Source organism: Pyxicephalus adspersus, chromosome 12, assembly GCF_032062135.1.
Source record: "Pyxicephalus adspersus chromosome 12, UCB_Pads_2.0, whole genome shotgun sequence".
Classification (NCBI taxonomy): Eukaryota; Metazoa; Chordata; class Amphibia; order Anura; family Pyxicephalidae; genus Pyxicephalus; species Pyxicephalus adspersus.
In genome coordinates, this window is record NC_092869.1 from 11,448,164 (window position 1) to 11,468,761 (window position 20,598).

Here is a 20,598-nt window from a genome sequence, read left to right on the forward strand (position 1 = left end):
ACAAAGGGCAAAATTTAGTAATGTAACAATATAACAAAATATACACAGACAGCGATCAGATGAGTTGCAGCAAACACAAAAATTAATGCCTTTTCTACTTACCTAATAATATAGTCCACAATGGTTTTTTTAGTTAAATATAAATTAAATAACAAATCATAAATATTAAGACCTGAATTTTCTTTGCTTTTGTTAAGTAACACTTATAGGTCTTGGTACTCCTTCAACCTGGGACTGGACAATGAACAGAGATCACACCTCATTGTCACTCTTTTCCTAGTTTGCTCTTGCATTGTTGCTCTTTTCCTAGTACATTAGAACAACTGAACGGTTCCTTGTGCTGTTTGTACATTTGGATCCTCCAGACTGTATCTAGTATCATGTGTACAGCAAAGCTCAGAATCTAAATATCTTAATAAAACATGGAACCAAAATAAGTAACAAAGTCATGGTAAGCAGGACAAATAGAGATGATAAATTTTCCTAGCAAGGAGGCACAAAGTTCCATGTGCCTTTGAAAATGAAGGTTTTTGACGTTAGATATACTTTAATTTTCTAGGAATATACACAATAGCACTATAACTCTCAGGATGTAATATAAACTGCAATATTACATAAGTCTATATTAGAAATATATACCAAAGTGTAATGGCACAGGGATAAATTTGTCACATTTATTTGGAAAGTGCATACAACCTTTCCCAGCTATCGCTGCACCAAGTGAACCAGTTGGGAAATTGGAGTTACATTACTATTGCTATTTGTTAGCAAATGTTTTAAATCCTTGACTAGATCCATTCCCGGTTTGCTGGATCACCCAGTTTCCCTGATAAAATTATATCTAGCTAGAGAGCTTTAATTATTCAGGCCCAATGATTCAGGCAGCTAAACGTTTCTTGAGCTTTCCTGTGAAAGGTTGGGATCTCTCTTTACTCCTGAAGGTGCCTAGTTGGGATGAGATGTTTAACAGACCAACAGACAGAATGGGACAGGGGCAGGTTGGACACTTGTTGTAAAAGAGGTCTGTACATGGTTTTGAATCCCTATAATTGAAAATATTAAAAACAACTAACCCGCTTTCAAAAACCACCAACCTGAACCTATCCTAAATACATTAAAAATTTAGTTTTGACTAAACGCAACCCCTGCTGACATATTTTGCTATCAAGGTCAGTCTGTGATGGCCAAACTAATGAAACATTTCCTCAAGATATACATCTATAGTAATCATTGCTTCTGTGGATTGGTAAACCAGCATTTTATTTTACGGATATATTGCCAATAGGAATCTTTAAAGAATAGGTACACATTAAACAAAGGACACTTTCCTGGACCCAACCTAACTCACTTTTTCCCTCTAGAAATGCGTAAGTACTTCAAACTGACATATGGCCCAAAGATTTGGCTTGTCATCTAACCAAAAGCAAATGAAACCTCAAACTTCTAGTGTGTTTAAAATGTGAGGTACAAAAAGCATAAAGGTACAGTCAACATTTGTCACACAATATTATCATTGGCTTGTTAAAATCCAAATCTTAACAAGCTCAAGATAGTCCTGAGTAAGGTGATGTACACTGGATGACTGTCACCCGAAACAAATGATAATCCCAGGAGAGAGCCCATCCCCTCCAAAGAACTGAACAGAACTCTGTTTACAGCACTCACACTAATACTGTACATGGAAGGTGTTTAATCAACCAGCTGAATTTTCTGTATGAATATTTAGATAAAAAAATGAATAATCTAACAATGACAGGAATTTGTATTACAAGACAGGAGAGAGAAGTCAGGAATTCAGATGCAGATATAATGCCTCCACATACACAATGATATTTCAAGACATGGCAGGTGATTTCAAAGAGAATTCAGTGCTCTATGAGGAATTGGTATGCAGATAGCCCACTCTAGATTCTTACTTATAGGGGAAAAAAGTTTTCTTTTCTTCATGGTTTTCCAGAAAACTTTAGGGTTTTCCAAACATGCCTTTACAGACCAATACAGTGTTTCTGGTGCAGTGGACCCCTTTGTTGAGGCAGCATATAGGGCCCTAGATATTTACTAGAAAAGATGTACACAACACAAGGAAGCCGCTGTAGGTAAACGAGACTAGTGGTAATAAATCTGCAGCATTTACCACTCCTGGGAGCCTGTTCACAACCACTAGGTGCCCAGGGCAGTAGCAAACCTTTAAAGTGTTGGTGTAAGCAGTTGAAAAGTAGTTTGCTTTTTTTATCCCCACTCCCAGTCATCCACTATGCCTAAAACAGCTGAAGAAAAAAATTGGCAAAGCTTAAAAGAGCTTGCAAAAGTCGTTAAAAGCAGTTTTAATTCAGGTCTATGAAGATAGCAAACTTCACTGGGATACTGCATGGTAAATCTGAAAAAGCACTTGGAAACACTAAGAGGGAATACAAACCTATTTGTTTCATGAATAAGAAATTTCTTGAGCAGTCAAATGCGGCATTTATTATTTTCAGTTTAAAGCATATATTGAGAACTCAATTAATAGCCCAATGAAATAAGAAATGGAAAATAATTTCCCTCAAAGTAGGGTAACACACAGCTAAGATTTTCTTATGAGCCTTAAGTGGAAGCACCCAATAACAGAACATCAGGTAGGTTGTCAAAATAAGGGCCCATGCGCACCAAAGTAGCGGAATACAGCACAGTAATAACAGAGCATGAGTTGATGAATGTACTCACAGTAGATCAGTTTCAGCTGGATTAAATCAGCATTTTTTTGTTGCTGGGGGATTTATTTAGGCACAGAGGTCATAAGTCAGTTTAAAAATATTTTCCTCACGAGAAACAAATAACTGACTACAACCATCACAACAAATAATTGTGCTGCAAACATTTTTAAAATACCCCACAAACTATGGAAACTATTTTTTTCCCTAAATACTGAAAAAAATAATAATTTGGAACACAACTTAAAAGGCCAAATATTTCCAGTAGTACTTTAATATTTAGAATGAATCAAGTGAGGGACTTGACTGCATGATACTCATATTTGTGCAATTCACAAATCAAAATTGTTAATTGAAAAAGTATATTGTCCTTTTAAACATTTTGCTTTAATACATTCAAGTTGTCCACAGAGAACTAATAAGATGTGATATACATTTCCTAAGCACCAGGTTCCCCTAACTTTCCTGCTCCCTAGAAACACAAAAAAAGAGAAGAAGACTGACTGGGCTCAGAAGATCAAAATGCAAGTGAACCCAGAATTGGTATTTTAGTTCTTATACCTCTTATAAATGTCAATGATATGGTGTTCCTTCAGGTTTTGTTGGCTCAGGCCTTTAAATTGCCATTACGTAACTAACAAAGAGTATCTAAAATCACTATTCTGTAATCATACTCCCATTAGTCTTTTCCAGTCAGCTGGTTACATTTTGAGGTGAGATCTGTCACCCAGCAGCCAGTTAAATGATGTGAGTAGTATATGTCCTGTGTAGGAGGAGACCTCCACACCAAGAGGCTGTTCATCATTTGTAGGGGTTTACAATACTATTAGGTTGACGGCATAAATCTGGAGCATTGAATACAGAAGCTGTCAAGAGTCAGTTGTCAGCAAGAGTCAGCACTTAAGAAAGTTGTGTTTTTTGGGAGAAAAAGCCACTGCTGTTATCAGTTGTAAAAGAGGTCTGTACATGGTTTTTACAGACTGTTTGTACATGCTTTACCAGTTCCAAGTTTCCCAAAAATAGACTCAGCAAATAATGACTTCTTTAGAATATGGAAAATACTTTATTGGTGTGATAAGAACTAAACTGAACTTTTAAGCCTTACCACAAAACCCTATTGTGGTAGAAACCTAAAAATGATAATTAAACCAAAACACAATCACCTCAATATAACATGGTGTTCATAAGGCTGTGTATTGATAATACTTTTCAATTAGCAGGCCATAGAAAATGGTGAGGAATGACAGCATTATGACAGAGCTAAAAACTGTGCAATGCTACAGGATAATCTATTTTAGTCAAGAACATTGTCCTGGGTCTCCAAAAGGACAATAACAGTGCAATTTGCAACCACAAATGTTAGCTTTCTAATGTAAACTGTTTACAGTAACTTTATTATTTACATACCTGCATATTATACATAACTTTACAAGTACAAAATTATGTCACTATCTGTCCCCTCAAAGTGGCTCACAATATTGTTTCTACAATAGTCATATGTCATGGGCATAGTCTAATGCTAAGCTTTTGGGGGAAGCCACTAACCAAGCTGCATTTTTTGGGGATGTGGGACTGACCAGGAGAAACCCATGCAAATTCAGTAACAACATGCAAACTCCATTCTGATTGTGTCCTAAGATTCAAACCTTGGACCCAAGTGCTACAATGTAAAGAGTGATAACCACTGAGCCACATTGCCACCCAGTCAACTTTTAATTAAATTCTGAAAATCCCATACACAGCAGAAATCAGAGAACAAAAACTGAATGGCAAATGGTTGTTGTGGGGCAGAAGAACTTTAACAGCTAATGAGATAATGAAGTTATTTCATAAAGCTCTGTAGAGTGCAAATATTAGTTACCAATAACTCATTGTGGATAAATGTTCATTTTTATTTTTTAGGAATTTAGCAAATACTAGGCACTGGTCTTTGAGAATATGACAATCATCCAAGAAAGTCAAGCAGTCCCAGGGGTCTGCAAAGCTTGTAGTACTCAATATGTATATATGACGGTCTCTGATTCTACAGTTCCCAGGAAGACAGATGTTAGAGAAATCTGGAGGGGGGAATCACAAGAAGGACCTCATAAGCGCAAGGAGGTGCCCAATCAGACCAGTAGGCAGAAGGTGTGATGATAACACATGAAGCTGAACAGCAATAGCTCTATAGCTCCTAGATAGTATTGTGAAGTTGTGTAATATACAAGACTGGCAGGACATAATTACAAAACAATTTGGTAGGCAAAAGGTCATATATACGGTTTAAGATATGCACTGTTTTCTTTTTAGCACTGTACCACTGAAATCAATTTTGTCTAGTTACAATCTATCAATATATAAACTAAATATATTTTTTTCTCATTTGTTTTACTTTAAGCTTATCTGCTGGTGTGCTGGATCCCATCAATAACCATTAGTTTCTATGAAATCTTTTATGCTCACAATGTACCCGTTATAGTAAAGATGACTTCTATATGGCTGGTAGTCCTGACAGCTGGTATAAATCCTTGGGTAAATACACTTTCACAAAGGTGAGGAAGAATCCATGCATCCTATTTATTAATCATATCATTTTTGTTTACCTGTTTTTTGCTATATAATACTATTTGTTTATTTATTTATTTTAAGAACTAGATGTATACTAGAGTAACTTGTGTTTGTATGTTAAAATGCAGAGATTGTCTTCAGTGTAATTTACATACCAAAACAATCAGCAGATCCAGAAATATTGGCAGCTATACTAACTTGTAATTTTTTTCTATTGGCTTTTATGACCGTTTCACTAAAGAAAACCTTTACAGTGTTGCACAAATGTAAAAAAAATATCTAACTGCATGTTTATTGTATGTGTTAACTTGATATTAAGTACCAATGTATTATACCATCACATTTTATGCATGTCTGATATTTATACAGTTATTCTTTAACTTACCGCCTTCTTATCGGAATAGCCCGAAAACATACAATTTCTGCCGGATCCCTATTAGAACTGCTGTGATATGTCTTGATTCATTCATTTTTTTTTACTGCACATTAAATTTTTATTCATTTCTATAGAGAGGCTGCTAGGATGCATAGAACACTTTTTTTTATGTATGTTCAAAAAAAGAAACCAGATGGATCAGATGTGAGAGTTGTAAGAAGAGGCTGTGCAGCTCCCAGCAGGCCATAGAGCAGGGATATGGATAGGAGAGTAGACAAATTTTAGGGATGCTATAGGGAGATTAAAATGAAATTGATGATTTTTGTGCTGGTAGCCTTTTGTAAGTGCAGATTTTAGTTTTACCGTATTTTCCGGCGTATAGGACGACTAGGCGTATAAGACGACCCCCAACTGATTGGTTAGAGTGGTCTGCCAATTAATTGGCAGACCACTCTAACCAATCAGTTGGGGGTCACCTTATACGCCCAGTATTGTACTGTTCCTTCTGCCTGTCAGATCTCGCTATTGTGCGAGAACTGAGAGGCAGAAGGAACAGTACAGTAATGGTAATTGGAGGAGGGATACAGGAGGAGCCTACACTGCTCCACACTCCTCCAAGGAATGAAAGGGCGCGTTCCTTCTTAATGAATGGGCGTGTTCTAGTAGAGAGCCAATCCAGGCTCTCTGCTGGAGAGCCAAAATCCAGGCTCTCTGCTGGAGAGCCAATCCAGGCTCTCTGCTGGAGAGCCAATCCAGGCTCTCTGCTGGAGAGCCAATCCAATCCAGGCTCTCTACTGGAGAGCCAATCCAATCCAGGCTCTCTACTGGAGAGCCAATCCAATCCAGGCTCTCTACTGGAGAGCCAATCCAATCCAGGCTCTCTCCTGGAGAGCCAATCCAATCCAGGCTCTCTATCCAATCCAGGCTCTCTCCTGGAGAGCCAATCCAATCCAGGCTCTCTCCTGGAGAGCCAATCCAATCCAGGCTCTCTACTGGAGAGCCAATCCAGGCTCTCTACTGGAGAGCCAATCCAGGCTCTCTACTGGAGAGCCAATCCAGGCTCTCTACTGGAGAGCCAATCCAGGCTCTCTGCTGGAGAGCCAATCCAGGCTCTCTACTGGAGAGCCAATCCAGGCTCTCTACTGGAGAGCCAATCCAGGCTCACGTCCTCCTGTGCAGGCTCGCGTCCTTCTGTACAGCTTGCACAGGAGGACTCGCGGAGACTCGACCACGCCGGACGTGAAGCAAGCTGCAGGTAAGTACCCGGCGTATAGGACGACCCCCAACTTTGGCACAGATTTTTCGGGGTTAAAAAGTCGTCTTATACGCCGGAAAATACGGTACTTTTTATTTCATTAGTACCTGCAATGAAAGCAAAATATTCCCCAAAAGATGATCAGTACCAGAAATAACTTTTACAAACATCACCCTTCTTTATAGAAAGCCAAAGGCTGCTGGCTCTCAAAAATAGCTGTTCCTGACAGCTTGAGTACCCCCTATGACAAAGTGATCACATGAAAGCTGAAAGATTTATTGAAAAAGAAAAAGCCCACAAGCCACTGCAATACTGAAAAAGCACTGGCACTCCCCATGTTTTGATTACATAGAGTTGTTATCAATGTACCCTCAAGTGTAGATGTTTGCCTGCAACCCACTGTATTTCTACCCTAATCTTAATTTTTAATCATAAAAAGTTAAGCTTCTTAGCAAAAATACATTTCAGTAGACATAAAAACTCATAAATATATGTGTTTTACAATTATAAATATACAATATAAATATGTATATTTTTGTAGAAAATACAGGAAAGCTCTCCGGGAAAGCTGGAGGAAGTTAAAAAAAATATTTGAAGACATGGGATCAAGTTCCGAGCCTCCGAGTGAGAATGAAAGGCATTCAAGCATTCAGTCTCATCAATGCTTGCCAGGACATAACATGACAAGTTCCATTCAAACATGAATGGGGAAGAGAATTCCTTATCATACACAGATTGCTACATAACAGGTAGGTAACAAGCAATAATTCCATGTACAGTATTACTGATAATTATGTTAAAGACATAGCCCACAACTTTAATAAACATATAAATTTTTATTGTTTATCTCCAAATAATACTATTAATAGGCAATATAGATTGTATGTAAACTGTTACATTATCCTTCCAGTCTGCTCTACAAATCTGTGCTATAGGTTGAGTACTGACAGCCAAAGTAGAGATGTTGAAGGAGATTATGGGGACTCCCCCATCTCCCTGTTTGGTCAAATTATACAATCATTTAGCATTCAGCTGCAAAAAATGAAGTAAAAGGCATCAAAGGACAGTCAACTATAATTAAATTTATTTTCATTTCCTGCAGATTGTATTCTTAAAGAAGAAGAAAACTCAAGGATCTGTCGCAATTATTACCCTAAAAAATGACTGATGCCAATATTGAGCATAACTGTGACAATGTTAAGAACGGCTGCTTGGGACTGACTTGAAAGGAGCAGTAAAATCTGAACTGCTTTCATTTATAAGTAATAAGGACTAATTGAAGGCCTAACATTACTGGAATCAAAGTTTAACTTCAAGAATGTAGATAATTTTTAAAGTATTTGTCAGTAAATATATTTATTATCTCAGATAAGAAAATGGATTTGTAGTGCAAGTGTTACTGTCCTAAAAATGTAATATCAAGTTTCATTGATCAATTATATTATAATATAGGAAGAAATAATTATACAATACTGTCATAGAGGATGCAAACGCATGCATCACTGCAGCAGGTGGGTAATTTATTTTCTTACATGTATACATTTTATTGTTGCATATTAGACCTACAGCTACAATTACATACTGCTAATATAACCAGATAAGAAACTTTTCAACATTAATCAGACAACATAACAATATAAATACTGCTTCTCAGAAACCCCAGGACACAAATAATATTTCTTTTCCCAACTGAATAGCAATGTTAAGGGGAGCCTTCTCTTACTGGCTACAATAAAAGGGTGACCTCTATCCATAAACCTTCTCAAGTGACCATCAACTATTACATACACTTTACACTTTAGTTTCCATACTACTACACTATTTAACTTACACTTAGTGGCAAGGTACAGAGGTACTATCCTGACTACCAGGTCAATGGGCACTTCACTAAATGTCAATGTAAGGGTGCACTTTTTACCAACCACCAATGTTAAGAGAGCGCTCAGCCACTAACATAACAAAGTCATAATACACTAATGAGAAATTTAAGGAAGGACTGCAATTTTCACTATCTGTGTTTTTTTCTGGGAAATATTTTTTTTATTTTTGGATCATTTCATTAAGGGTTGCTTTAGCACAGTGATGCACTGAATTACTAAGCAAATATAAGAAATGTCATATGACAGTGTTCAATAGCTAAGAGCTAATGTTATTTTTTGCCAGCCCTTCTCAGTGCATTCAGTTGTTAAACACAGCTTTGGGAATTTATAAGTCCAACAAGATTAAGAAAAGTGTGCACAAGGACAAAGGCTTGAACAAATGCAAAAGTAGAGTCCAGTAAAATGAGCACTAGCTGCACACTAAAAGCATTCAGAAAACCTTTTATCTTTTTTATTTTGTGAGCCTAGGTTGGTTGGATGACATACCCCCAGGGGGGGTGTTTTTGGTGCCCTGGACTTAATGCTGCATGCTGAGTTGAAGTAACTCTTGTGCATATGCATGGTAGACATTCAGACCCAGACAAGAAAGATTGCTACAGATGCAGGAAAAAAAACTGAACAAAGCAGTCAGCAACGGAAAGAGCAGAAACATTATAGCCATTGCATCACTGTAGGGGAGCGTTTGACAAATATGCTGTGCTTAGTTTAACATCATGGCAAAAAAGAGTGAAACTCAGGTGTCTTTTAACCCAAAAGACGACTGGCACTGCATGATGTAGGAGGTTGTTTGAGGCAGAGCTGGGACATGAAGAGGGTAAGCATTGCTTGAGTTTTTTTTCTTCATATGGAGGGGCATTTAAAAATGTAAAACTTGAAATGCAACTTCTGTGCAATCCACTGTGACTTTCTTTATAAGTGTCTTGTTGGTGTGATTAAGCTTTTTGTCAAAAGATTTGTTTGTTGCATAGCATTTCTTGGTATTTCGATGAAAACTTTCTTTCTATATGCTCCATGCATCACTGAGTGAGTTGGAGTGAGAATACATGGATTTTTTTTTTCACCAGGGTGAGTATTTGGTGGTCTCAGTTTAATAGATTATCATCAAAAAGAAATTTGTCACAAAGATTAGCCATTTCTCCTGTACCCTAAACTTGACTGTCATGCCCCCATTAAATTATTTATACATTTTTTATCACTGTAGATGATGTACTACTGTGTTGTCTGTATATGGTTATGTTGTCTGTATATGTATATGTCTGTAAAGGTGAATTCAATACATTTACAAAAGAATACTGTTAAACAAGTCAATAATACAAAAACATGCTTAAAGTGTAATTAATAAAATAAACAAATGTTCGGTACATCACTGCAAAACATGCACACTGCCACTTCTTTTTAAATGCTACAAGCCTAGAAAAATACACATACAAGGATGTGTATTTTATTTGTATATCTAGAAAAATACACGCTATTTTCCTATAAAATCAGTGAGGTTCGATCCTGTTTGAACTGCACTGAAACTTCAAACATCACTGTCTGCAATTGTTTGCCTGACTACAGGAACTTACTTATCCTATGTCTGCTTTTGGAAAACATAGTTTTGGCACGGCTCTTACAACAATATAAACTGCACTCTCAAGAGCTGGCACCCTGCAAGAATTTAATAAGCCGATGATGATATCACCAAGGCTGTATTTTTGTAAGGGGAACATAACACAGTAAAACATTTATTGCTAGGACTTGTGTAAAAGGGGGAGAGAATAGTTTTTTTCCATATAAAGTGTTACAAAATCAGGTTTTCAAATGAAGAACTAGAAATAAAATAAAACACTAAAATGGCCTTTAGTGAAAACAAAATATTAATTTATTGTTTTAGGTATCTGTAAAGGCACACATTACTTACTTACCTGATTAACCACTTCAAAATATACAGCCAAGGTTGTGGTTGGACAGAGCCCACAAATTTTCCACTGACAAGTCCCACCAGTACCAATCTCCTGTGAAAGATAGTGGAGCAATGACAGTCATTATCCAGATAGAAATCAGTACAGATAAGGTGTCATAGTTAGAAGCACAATTTTTCTGTATCCCAGTAAAAAGCTTCTAAGGCTTTTTGCTTTCCAAACAGTAAAATCACCATATAATATCCGCTGAAAATACCAAGCTCAAACGATGACAAACAGGGAACATTACCGGTTGACTTCTCTCATATCATTTAATAGCATTTATAATTAACGGTCTAATTGCTGCAAGCCTGTGGCTGGAAAACTGGTTGCAGGGCCAGAAAACAAGCAAATCTGAGTCATTACAAATACTTTGGAAAAGACAAAAGCAACATTCGGAAAATATTTATTAATAATATAATAATAATAATAATAGTTCTATTTTTATAGTCATTTGCTTTAGGTTTCATTTAAAAAACATTTTGGCAAGACATTTTCTGCAGTAAAAAAATACAAACAGGATGTGCACATAAAAAACATAAAAATGAAATAATACAGAAAAGTCTGTTTTTAATGTCCGTTTGGATGTAACCGCCAAAACTTGCTAATGATCATGACAAATAGTCCTTTAATTGACAAGGAAATGGCCCATGGGAGAACAGGAAACCAATCAAAGATAAGACTAGGGGTAGAGGTAAGTAGGGGTAGTAGAGCCTGGAGTCAGAAAGGGTTCCTGTTTAGAAGGAAGAGACCTACTGAAACACCGCATCCCTATGCGGCCATGAATCTGACTTTCCCTAAAACATTCCCAGGTGGAAAAAATTTACATATAAGAAAATTTTATCAAAAAAAAACAGGAACATGTCTAAATTTTTGATTTATTTCCATTTACAGCACATTAGTGCTTGGTGTACTTTTGATAAAGCAATTTTGATAATTTTGTGTGAAACACGTTGAGTCTGAATGCATCCAATCTGCTGGCAGTACTCCAGTCAGGAGAAGTACCCTTTACATGGAACAATAGTATTTACAGTCTTTTAGACATATCCACGGATTAATAATGTGATTATGGTCCTAGACAAGGTGGAATTGGCTTGCTTTCTAAGCACACGTGTATTATAATTGATAAACAGTCATCAATATGGTAGTTTATTATCATAATAAGTTGTAGGACAACTTCTTCTCTCTAACTTCTATTGATGCTTCCCAAAAACTTCACTTTTAGATCATATTTGAGCCTACAAAATTTTGTCTTTTGCTGTCCATGAATATTTGTGAAAGTACAATGCGGCCTCTTTGCTGTCTGGCGAAGACAACGAGAAACTGCATACAGTAAAGCAATATCCATAAAATTGACCAGGGAATAACAGAAACCTAAATAGAGACTTTGTACATAAAACAATTGTGACATAGTATTTTTTACAATACCACAACAGGTTTCAAAACAAAACATCAAAAAACAGTAAAACTCACATTTTCAGACATGCAGGGCCCCTTGGCATTCAGGGATACACAGGGTCCAATAGCACCTGAAATTTTTATCTCTCTTGACGTCTTCATAAACCATAAAATACAAAAAAAGGATAAAATTTAAAAGCTTAGAAGAACCCAGTTTTTAAAACGAGGGCTTACGAAACATGCTTGAACAAGAAAGCAATTAAGTTGATGAAGGCAAAAAATGAATTATCCCAACATATTTATAGTCATAAATCATCATAAATTTCTATCATAAGGCACTGGATATGTAAGGCATGTTAAAAATGTGCCAGTCAGTGGAAATCACAAATTAAAAAAACTCGCTATTTAGCTTTTAGGTTAATGGACTGCAGTTAGTGAGAGAAAAGGCAATGTCATTTTTCATTCATCTTGCTTCTCTCAATTTAAAAATGTAAAAAAGTAATGTTCTAAGTTGTGCAATATTACATGCATATGTTAGCTCAGTCTGGATTCATTTTACTGCTGTATTTCATGTTTATTTATGGGACAAAGGGGATATATATTTTAAATACACATCTATAAAAAAAAAAACATAAAAAATATAAAAACAAAAAAAAAACTCAGAACCAAAGGTTTTCTTATGCCAGTATTCACCATGTAAATCCACAGAAATTGTATTTACCTTGATTTCTAAAGTGCCACCGAATCCCATCTTGAAATTACCCTGTGCATCTTTGGTGAAAACCCTCTGAAATGTCTGTTTGAAAAGGGAAGTGTTGAAGGAGTCCCCCATCACCATATAACCCCTGTGTAAAACCAAATTATTCAATTTAGGTTACATGTTAGAAAGTGAGACTGCATGTTAAAGATACCTCTCATGACACATTTTAGCCCAAGTACTAATTTTATTACTGGATATTGGAGAAACTAATGAACTCATATTGTTGGATGTACTGTATATGACTTCTGATATTTCCTCTGTTTCTCAGTGCAGAATAAAATGTGAACACAGAATCAGTAACACAAATAGCAATGAAAGTAGTTTCATTTACAACAGGAGGTAATTGGATCAGGTTTATTTCGCTGCCTGTGTCCCTTTCTGGAACATTTCTCCTACCTTCATGTGCAGTCATTGGCTACTCAAAACTATTTTAAACATTACATACATATTTCAGTTGGTTTTGGACTTAAAATTATGACACTATTCACCATCCACAAAAATGAGGATGAAAACTTTCAGAAAAATGTAATTCTCTTAACTGCTGATTTTTCTTCTTCACAGCCTTTAATTCAGACTGTAAGGTGTACAGTAAAGTACTGTAACAATAAAACAAAAATGGAATATATTGAAGCTCACTAGTTCTTTCAAAATTTTCCTGCACTAGTTTTCTCTTTCTCTGGCTTCTTCTTCACCTGACTATCCTGCCAATAACACTCTTCCTGTCTCAAGGTGTTAACATTTACTTCATATCTTTATTTGTATTACAGTATTTCTGCTCTTCTGATCTGAAGTACAAGCTCACCCTCATCTCCTAATTTTTTGTATTAAATACATAATTTGTACTAATAACATGATATTTTGAAGTTCAATAACATTGTTTTGGATTTCACAATTGTAACTATGTCAAGATGAACCACACTTTTCTTCACATGCAGAAAACATTCTTAGCCTGACAAAGGAAACTAATGCAGCCACCACATCAAAGTACTAGCAAGTTTCAGTTAATTACTTCTTGAGATCAAGTACACTTTAAATAGAATGACAAAAGTAAAATGCCTGAGTTGCCATAGATAGCCACAGATATTCTTTGATTCCTGAAGTGTATTAGCTCTAGGGCGGACATGATGTACTGTAAATCTTTGTGTCCATTTAGGCAAGATGGTGGGATTTCTAACAGGCAAATTCTCCAAATCGCATATGTTAGAGAGATGTGCCACCAATATTAAAAATTAACATAAGTAGTGGACATTAGTTTAAATCAAATGGGAAGCACATCCACTTAAAGAGTCTGCCGTTCCACAATAATGATTTGTATAAAACTTTTATGCCGTGTAAGAAAATACACTAACATGCACCAGCAACAGAAAATATGTGATACTAGTGTACTTTACATTTTTTTTTTTTTTTATTTCCAGTTTTGAATAGAATGGGGAAGATTTCTCTATCAGAATCTTAATAAAGTCTGCCTCCCCTTTGGGAAAATTAATTCTCTCTATTTGTCCTGGTGAATATTGTCACGGGGGGAAAAAAGTAATCAGAAATCTGAAATGTCATATTGTACTGTTATACAGGTCAGGGCACATATTCCAATGGGATCACTAGTCTACTTTGTAGATCAACACAACATGACAAACCTTTCAATGGCGACACCTTTTATTATCAATAAATGTGATTTATACAGCGCCAACATATTACGCAGTGCTGTACATTAAATAGGGTTTGCAAATGACAGACATACAGACAGTGCCCAGCGGAAGTGCTAGCGGAAGAACTTCTCTTTACAGAGGTTTCCAAATACTTCATGTAATGTTTCTGGGATACAAAGGAAAGTGAAATAAATAGAGTTTGTACCTGGCAACCTAACACGTTGTAAAATAAAGTATGTTATTAGGAGAAACCTTAACATAATTCTTTAAACTGAATGCTGTGACTGACGTGTCTGGAAAGTCTTCACCTTGTTTGTTATTATTTGTGTATGTGAACATGTTTGAACCAAGATTAGATTTTTGAAACAACTTTTGTTTAAAGTTCTATTCTCAAAATCAAGATGAAAATATAAAACAGTGTACTGGGAAGTGGGAACATACATTAGTACATTGCTCTAGACCTCCTGCAACTTGTTTTCTGTACACTGACCACAGTGAGCTTTAGTCCTGGGGCAGAAACAATTAAAGCTTGTTATAAATTCATAGCTTTGGCTTTCTTAGAACCACACAAGCTTGAAAGAAAGAACATCACCGTTATTATTCTGCTATCATTTTACCTTCCATTTTGTTCTTACCCTGTATTATTTGGACAGCATTTCATTTCCAGGAGCCCAGTCTGATCTAATGCACAGGCATAGATGTCTATTACATGACCAGAGGCAGCTGCACGGTTTGCCAACGCTTCATAATGCTGATAAGAGAAGACAAATAATAACTTTTTAACATAGTAAAATGCACTCTTGGAAAATAAAGATAATATTTCATTTTTGTAAGTATACATATGTAACTTTGTCATTTGGAAGTTACTGCGTATATCATAATCATGGGTGTACTACAGACTGGCTATTGAGAATACAATGTAAAGGAAAGGTTTACTCTCCGGCTAAATGCAGTGTATAGTACACTGACAGGGAAATCACCCATTTCACCTGACTTTGCAGTTAAGGAATGATTTTTTTTTTTTTAAAGGAATGATTTTTTTTTCCCCAAACATGGTGCTGATGACACCAGCTATCTATATATATATATATATATATATATATATATATATATATATATATATACATATATATATATATCCTGCACCTTTCACAAAGGATATATAAAGAATTCATGTAAAAAAAAGAATATATGAGCGGTCATTGATGGACTTTCTAACTTTCTATACATTTTGGTTTACTGCCGGGCACCAGCAGATATTAGTTATTAACATGTATTAACAAACATGATCTGCGTGCCTGTACCAAGTATGTGGCTCAGAAAGTATTAAAAAAGTTCCCTTATGTGGGAGTTTTATTTATGTTTGTGATTACACAAGATCCATTAAAACTGTTCCCAGGCTGTTAAACTGTGTGGGGCATAGTTTTCCCCCAGAATTCCCAGACAGCTAAAAATACTTGGCAGGGGAACCCTGACACACACTACAGAAAGGAGGACATCTGTTTTGGTTAGAATTTGCAACTTGTGACGCAAGCAGGATTCAGTCCACAGCAGTGGCAGTGGACTGAATCCTAACACACCCAACCAAATGTGGACAAATCCACTTTGGATTAATTTATAAAAATATATGAATAGGCCTATGTAAAACATTTCCCTTGAGCAAAACATTTAAATCACGTGTGGATCTTTACTGGAATCCATTCTAGAATCTCTTGGAAAGATTGACTGGGCCATACTCCCTGCCAAGCCAGGAACTGGAAATGGCTCTGAAACCACTAGTAAGAGATTTGAGTTTGAGATTGTGGTTGAGATGGAGCCTTAGGCTAGGTGTGGTACAGCCACCGGGGTGGCACGAGCAAAATGTCTGCAAATGGAGTCAACAACCATTGGAAGGGTATGTGAGGCATATATGTTAAAGTGGTAATGTAAGAACCCTAGCTCAGAACCTGAGGGTTCAAACATGCTGGAGCCAAAGAGGTCTGCAGATTAGATGAGCAATTTTAATGTGGTTATTTGTGCCTACTTTGGAAAAGATTACACAGAGCTAAAAAGGCCATTTCGGGTGTAGGGTGGAGCCTGAAGCAAAGAGCAATGGCCAAGCAAAGTGAAGAAAACGCTTGCATCCCATTGCTTAAAAGTTAACAGTGATGAATTTATATTTTGAAATGTCACATGGTGCTGTGAACTGTATTTTTTTTAAATAAATACAAGCCAAAGGGTTTTTACCCCTATTTTATTTTTAAATGTGGTTTGGTATTATCTGCCTGGTGGATGCCATGAATTTTTTTAAATATAATATTGGAATTCTTCACTGGTATATACTGCCACCTAAAGGCACTTCATACTGTGCATATTAACATGTTCTGTTTTCCATAAATGTTGTTTGCAAAAATTGTCTCTAACAACCGTTATTACACATCACAATATGACTATGTCCTTACCTGGTAAACACATGTTTACTGTATGGCAGCAAAATTTCAGTTAAATTTGACTACATCTGGCTAGAGATTTTCCATTGGCCCATTTTTTCTTGTAAACACGCCGATTTTCAAGTCAAAATTTTTTCACCCAAGTATAAAAGAAGGAACTCACAAGTGTTACAAAAATAATACGGTCCCACAAGTGTGAATTAGGTTGTGGGTGCCGGTGTCTTGTTTTAGGAAAGGACTTGTTTCATTATTCCCCTGGAAACCCAAACAGATCTGATTCCAATACCAAGTAGCTGATTTATAGGGTCAAACGTGAAGCAGGTGACCACAGAAATCAAATTCCAAGGGATACAACTTTAAGAACTGGAGTGAAAAATTGGAGTAAAATGGGATTGTAGCACACAAAAACCATACTACATTAGGAGTAAAATATAGCAGAGATTTCTCAAATTTTGTTCCAAGGCAACAAGGTGGTATCTGCAACAAATTGACTTGCTGTTTAAATAGGAGCTAAATATTCTCTGCCATTGTCATAAGGATGAAGTATGTGTAATAAAATAGAAATATTTAGTTTATTTAGTAGTATTTGTTTATAATTGTCTCTCCTGCCCGATCCTGATCTAACATTCGGCCTCAAGATGTAATGAGAGCTCAATGGGACTCACCTTTGTTGATTTCTTTACATACTTTGCATTGTCCTTTTCAATATCATGCCAAGACCGGATGGGAGTCTTCAGTTCATCCCCTACAACCATACCAGGGCCTTGTGTGGCTGGGCCTCCAATGAACATCATAATCCTAGCCCCAGTGTTAGGAAAGGTGCACTGATTAAAAAAAATATACATATCATAAATTATTTTAAAATAACAACGTAAAATAACAAAAACATAATATTGCTTGTAAAAATAACCACTATCACCATCTCCATAATTCTATACTGTATCTTATGTATATTTTGTTTTCCTGGACCAGAGGGCTGGCAATTTCTACTGCATCCAAGATTCAGAAAGGAGTAAATAATGGTCCCTACTGCTTGGATCCATAGACAGCAATGCAACTTACACTTTTTTTTCCTCTATATCCCATGCACACCTACGTATGTGCACTAATTCTTTGTATGATGAATGGTGAACCACTAGACACACACACAATCCACTCCACATAAGGACTATGGTCCTGATTTATAAAAGCTCTCCAAGACTTGAGAGGATATACTTTCATCAGTGAAGTTGGATGATCCAGCAAACCTGGAACGTATTTCTTCAAAGTAATTTGCTAGCAAATGTTTTAAATCCTGGAGCAGATCCATTTCAGGTTTGCTTGATCATCCAGCTTCACTGATGAAAGTGTATCCTCTCCAGTCTTGGAGAGCTTTAATAAATCAGGCCCTATGTTCCTACCTTCTTCTGAAATTGAGAAGGTCAACCCTCACAATAGAACCAAAAACTAAAATCTGACAGCAATTTTCTATATATAAAGGGTTCAGGAACCAGGATAGATGTTAGGTTGCTACAGAACTCTTAGCATCTTACTCAGTATATGCTGTATATTCCTCAAATACAACTGGAGGTGTCAGAATGCAAATGGGCCCTTATTACATTTTTCCTGACCAAAGATAAGAGTTTTCTGTGAAAAGGTATCTTACAAGAGTGGACTCTACTAGACAACCACCTGTTTTTCATTCTGCACAGCAAACTGTTCGAAAAATGATAGATGGTCTGTTATTACATCTAACTAATGGAGCCAAATCATGCATCCCCATATTTTGGAAAGAAATTATGTATCCCCAACAGTGTATAAATTCATATAGACCTGGGTGACAAACCTGGCAGGCTTTTGCCTAGGATTAATTCCAAAAATTAGCAAAATACCAATCCCTTATCCTCCACTGATCAATAAAAGCATTTCTTCAATTTTATGGGGTCAGTCCTCTATTTCGTCTTCAAATTCACCCTTCTTTTACCAGATAGCTCATTTTCATTCCCTTTACCTTTCATGTCTACTCCCTTTTTCCTTTCCTCACCTATGTCCCTTAGAATTTTTGAGCTTCTACCATATGTTCTTTCACAGAACTAAAATAATTACAGGAACCACAGAGATGTATTTACTTTTGTAACACTTGCTGTCCCTCAGACCAACTATTGGTCAGCTGTAAGAATAAAAGAGTCCATAATGGTCTCAACCTGTAGACAGCATTGTGAATTTGATTAGCTGTTGGACTATTAAACTAGTTGTCACTCTCATACCTTACCACGTGTATGTTTTCTGAAGGTATCCTGTCACCAAATAAAGAACCATTTAAAAAAAATGTGTATAAATCTGAACACTAAACTTCTATCTTCTCCTGAGCTGCACTGTGCACATGTCTTGGGTCACCTTAACAGTCCAATTAGCCCTCTCTTCTCATCTCGGGTGTTGTAGAGTTAGGGAGACTGGGAGAATAGTAGATTAGCAAAAGAAGAATGGGCAGTACGGTTACCACATTTCACATATGCAGTTTCAGGTAGTAAAACCAGTGTTTTTGTACTTGCATGGTCTTCAACAGAAAAAAAAAAGATTTGGAAGCATTGCGGAGATGTACTATCTGTGTTTTTGTAAGTTATTTTTCTCTGACATACTATACTTTTGTTTCGGGTCAGTAGCTCACAAACCATTACAGTGCAAGCTCCAATAGTTCGACTCAGGCTGGTTTCTTTTAATCTGTTCTTACTACTGTTTCACCTAATATCCTATACTATGTTTTCAATATTAAATAGCTGTCCAAGCCCATTAATAACCTCCTGAGCGGTAATCCCGAGTGTGGCTCAGGGTAAAAAAAACATGCTAAAAGCGGTATCCTGGAGCCAAACTCTAAGTTAAAAACATTAAAAATAAACACTTACCTGGTCCGATCAGCATCATGCCCATCCTCTAGCCACATCTTCTTCATCCGATCTTCCCCTGGCGTGCATGCGGGAGCACGGCGGAAAATTCAAATTATTTTGCAATAGATTCAATACAAAATAACTGTACTGAATCCAATACAAAGTAATCATTATATTTTAATATATATATATATATGCCGACCCGTTTCGCCCTTAGGCTTCTTCAGGGGATGATTGAGATTAGTATAGTGAGGAAAGCGTGATAGCTGAAGTCAAGGAACATATGGGGATAACTACACCAAAGTATCCTGAGGATGATATATAAAAAAGGAGGATTTTTTGGAGACTGTGGGATTTATTGAGGGCTGTGGAAGAGAAACAAAGTGTAGGCGTAGTTGCAATCACATGGTAAAATATACACCATTACTAATTTGGTTTTTACAGTAGTCAGGTGTTATGGTGTAGGAGGAAATACGTGTTACTAATGTAAAATATACACATAAGGAGAAAGAAGATCCGTAGAAGGATGATTGAAAAAAATATGATGATATCTTTTCATCAATCTTAGGGAGCGCTGGATGAAATTGAGTGGTGTATTTCATGAGTAAAGATAGTTACCCACAATCAATCAAATGTGTTTAGGTGTGTGGTACATAATGTAGTGAATCACTGCTTGGTAAGCGATATTATGTAAAAAATAAAACTATCCGCGGGCAGATTGCGTTGGTGTATAGTGGAGAGTTAAAATATCCACCTAGAATCGCTGGTGAGTATAGGTTAAGAGCGAGATGTCTGCAGCCAGTCTCAAAG

The 20,598-nt window shown here is 36.5% G+C and overlaps 1 protein-coding gene and 1 long non-coding RNA gene across 2 annotated transcripts in view; one reads left to right on the plus strand and one right to left on the minus strand.

The window, feature by feature from the left end:
• The window catches only part of LOC140342386 (uncharacterized), a 13,663-nt gene extending 3,554 nt beyond the window's left edge, over window positions 1-10,109 (plus strand). The window contains exons 3-5 of the long non-coding RNA XR_011923067.1: window positions 5,068-5,221; window positions 7,410-7,617; window positions 7,971-10,109. This is a non-coding gene — a long non-coding RNA (uncharacterized lncRNA). The remainder of the gene's footprint in view (window positions 1-5,067; window positions 5,222-7,409; window positions 7,618-7,970) is intronic.
• The window catches only part of LOC140342385 (protein transport protein Sec23A), a 49,763-nt gene that overhangs the window by 16,548 nt on the left and 12,617 nt on the right, over window positions 1-20,598 (minus strand). Inside the window, exons 8-12 of the mRNA XM_072428549.1 lie at window positions 17,590-17,748; window positions 15,131-15,246; window positions 12,811-12,934; window positions 12,165-12,245; window positions 10,656-10,745 (exon numbers count right to left, since the gene is read on the minus strand). Coding sequence (XP_072284650.1) covers window positions 10,656-10,745; window positions 12,165-12,245; window positions 12,811-12,934; window positions 15,131-15,246; window positions 17,590-17,748 — 570 coding nt within the window. The remainder of the gene's footprint in view (window positions 1-10,655; window positions 10,746-12,164; window positions 12,246-12,810; window positions 12,935-15,130; window positions 15,247-17,589; window positions 17,749-20,598) is intronic.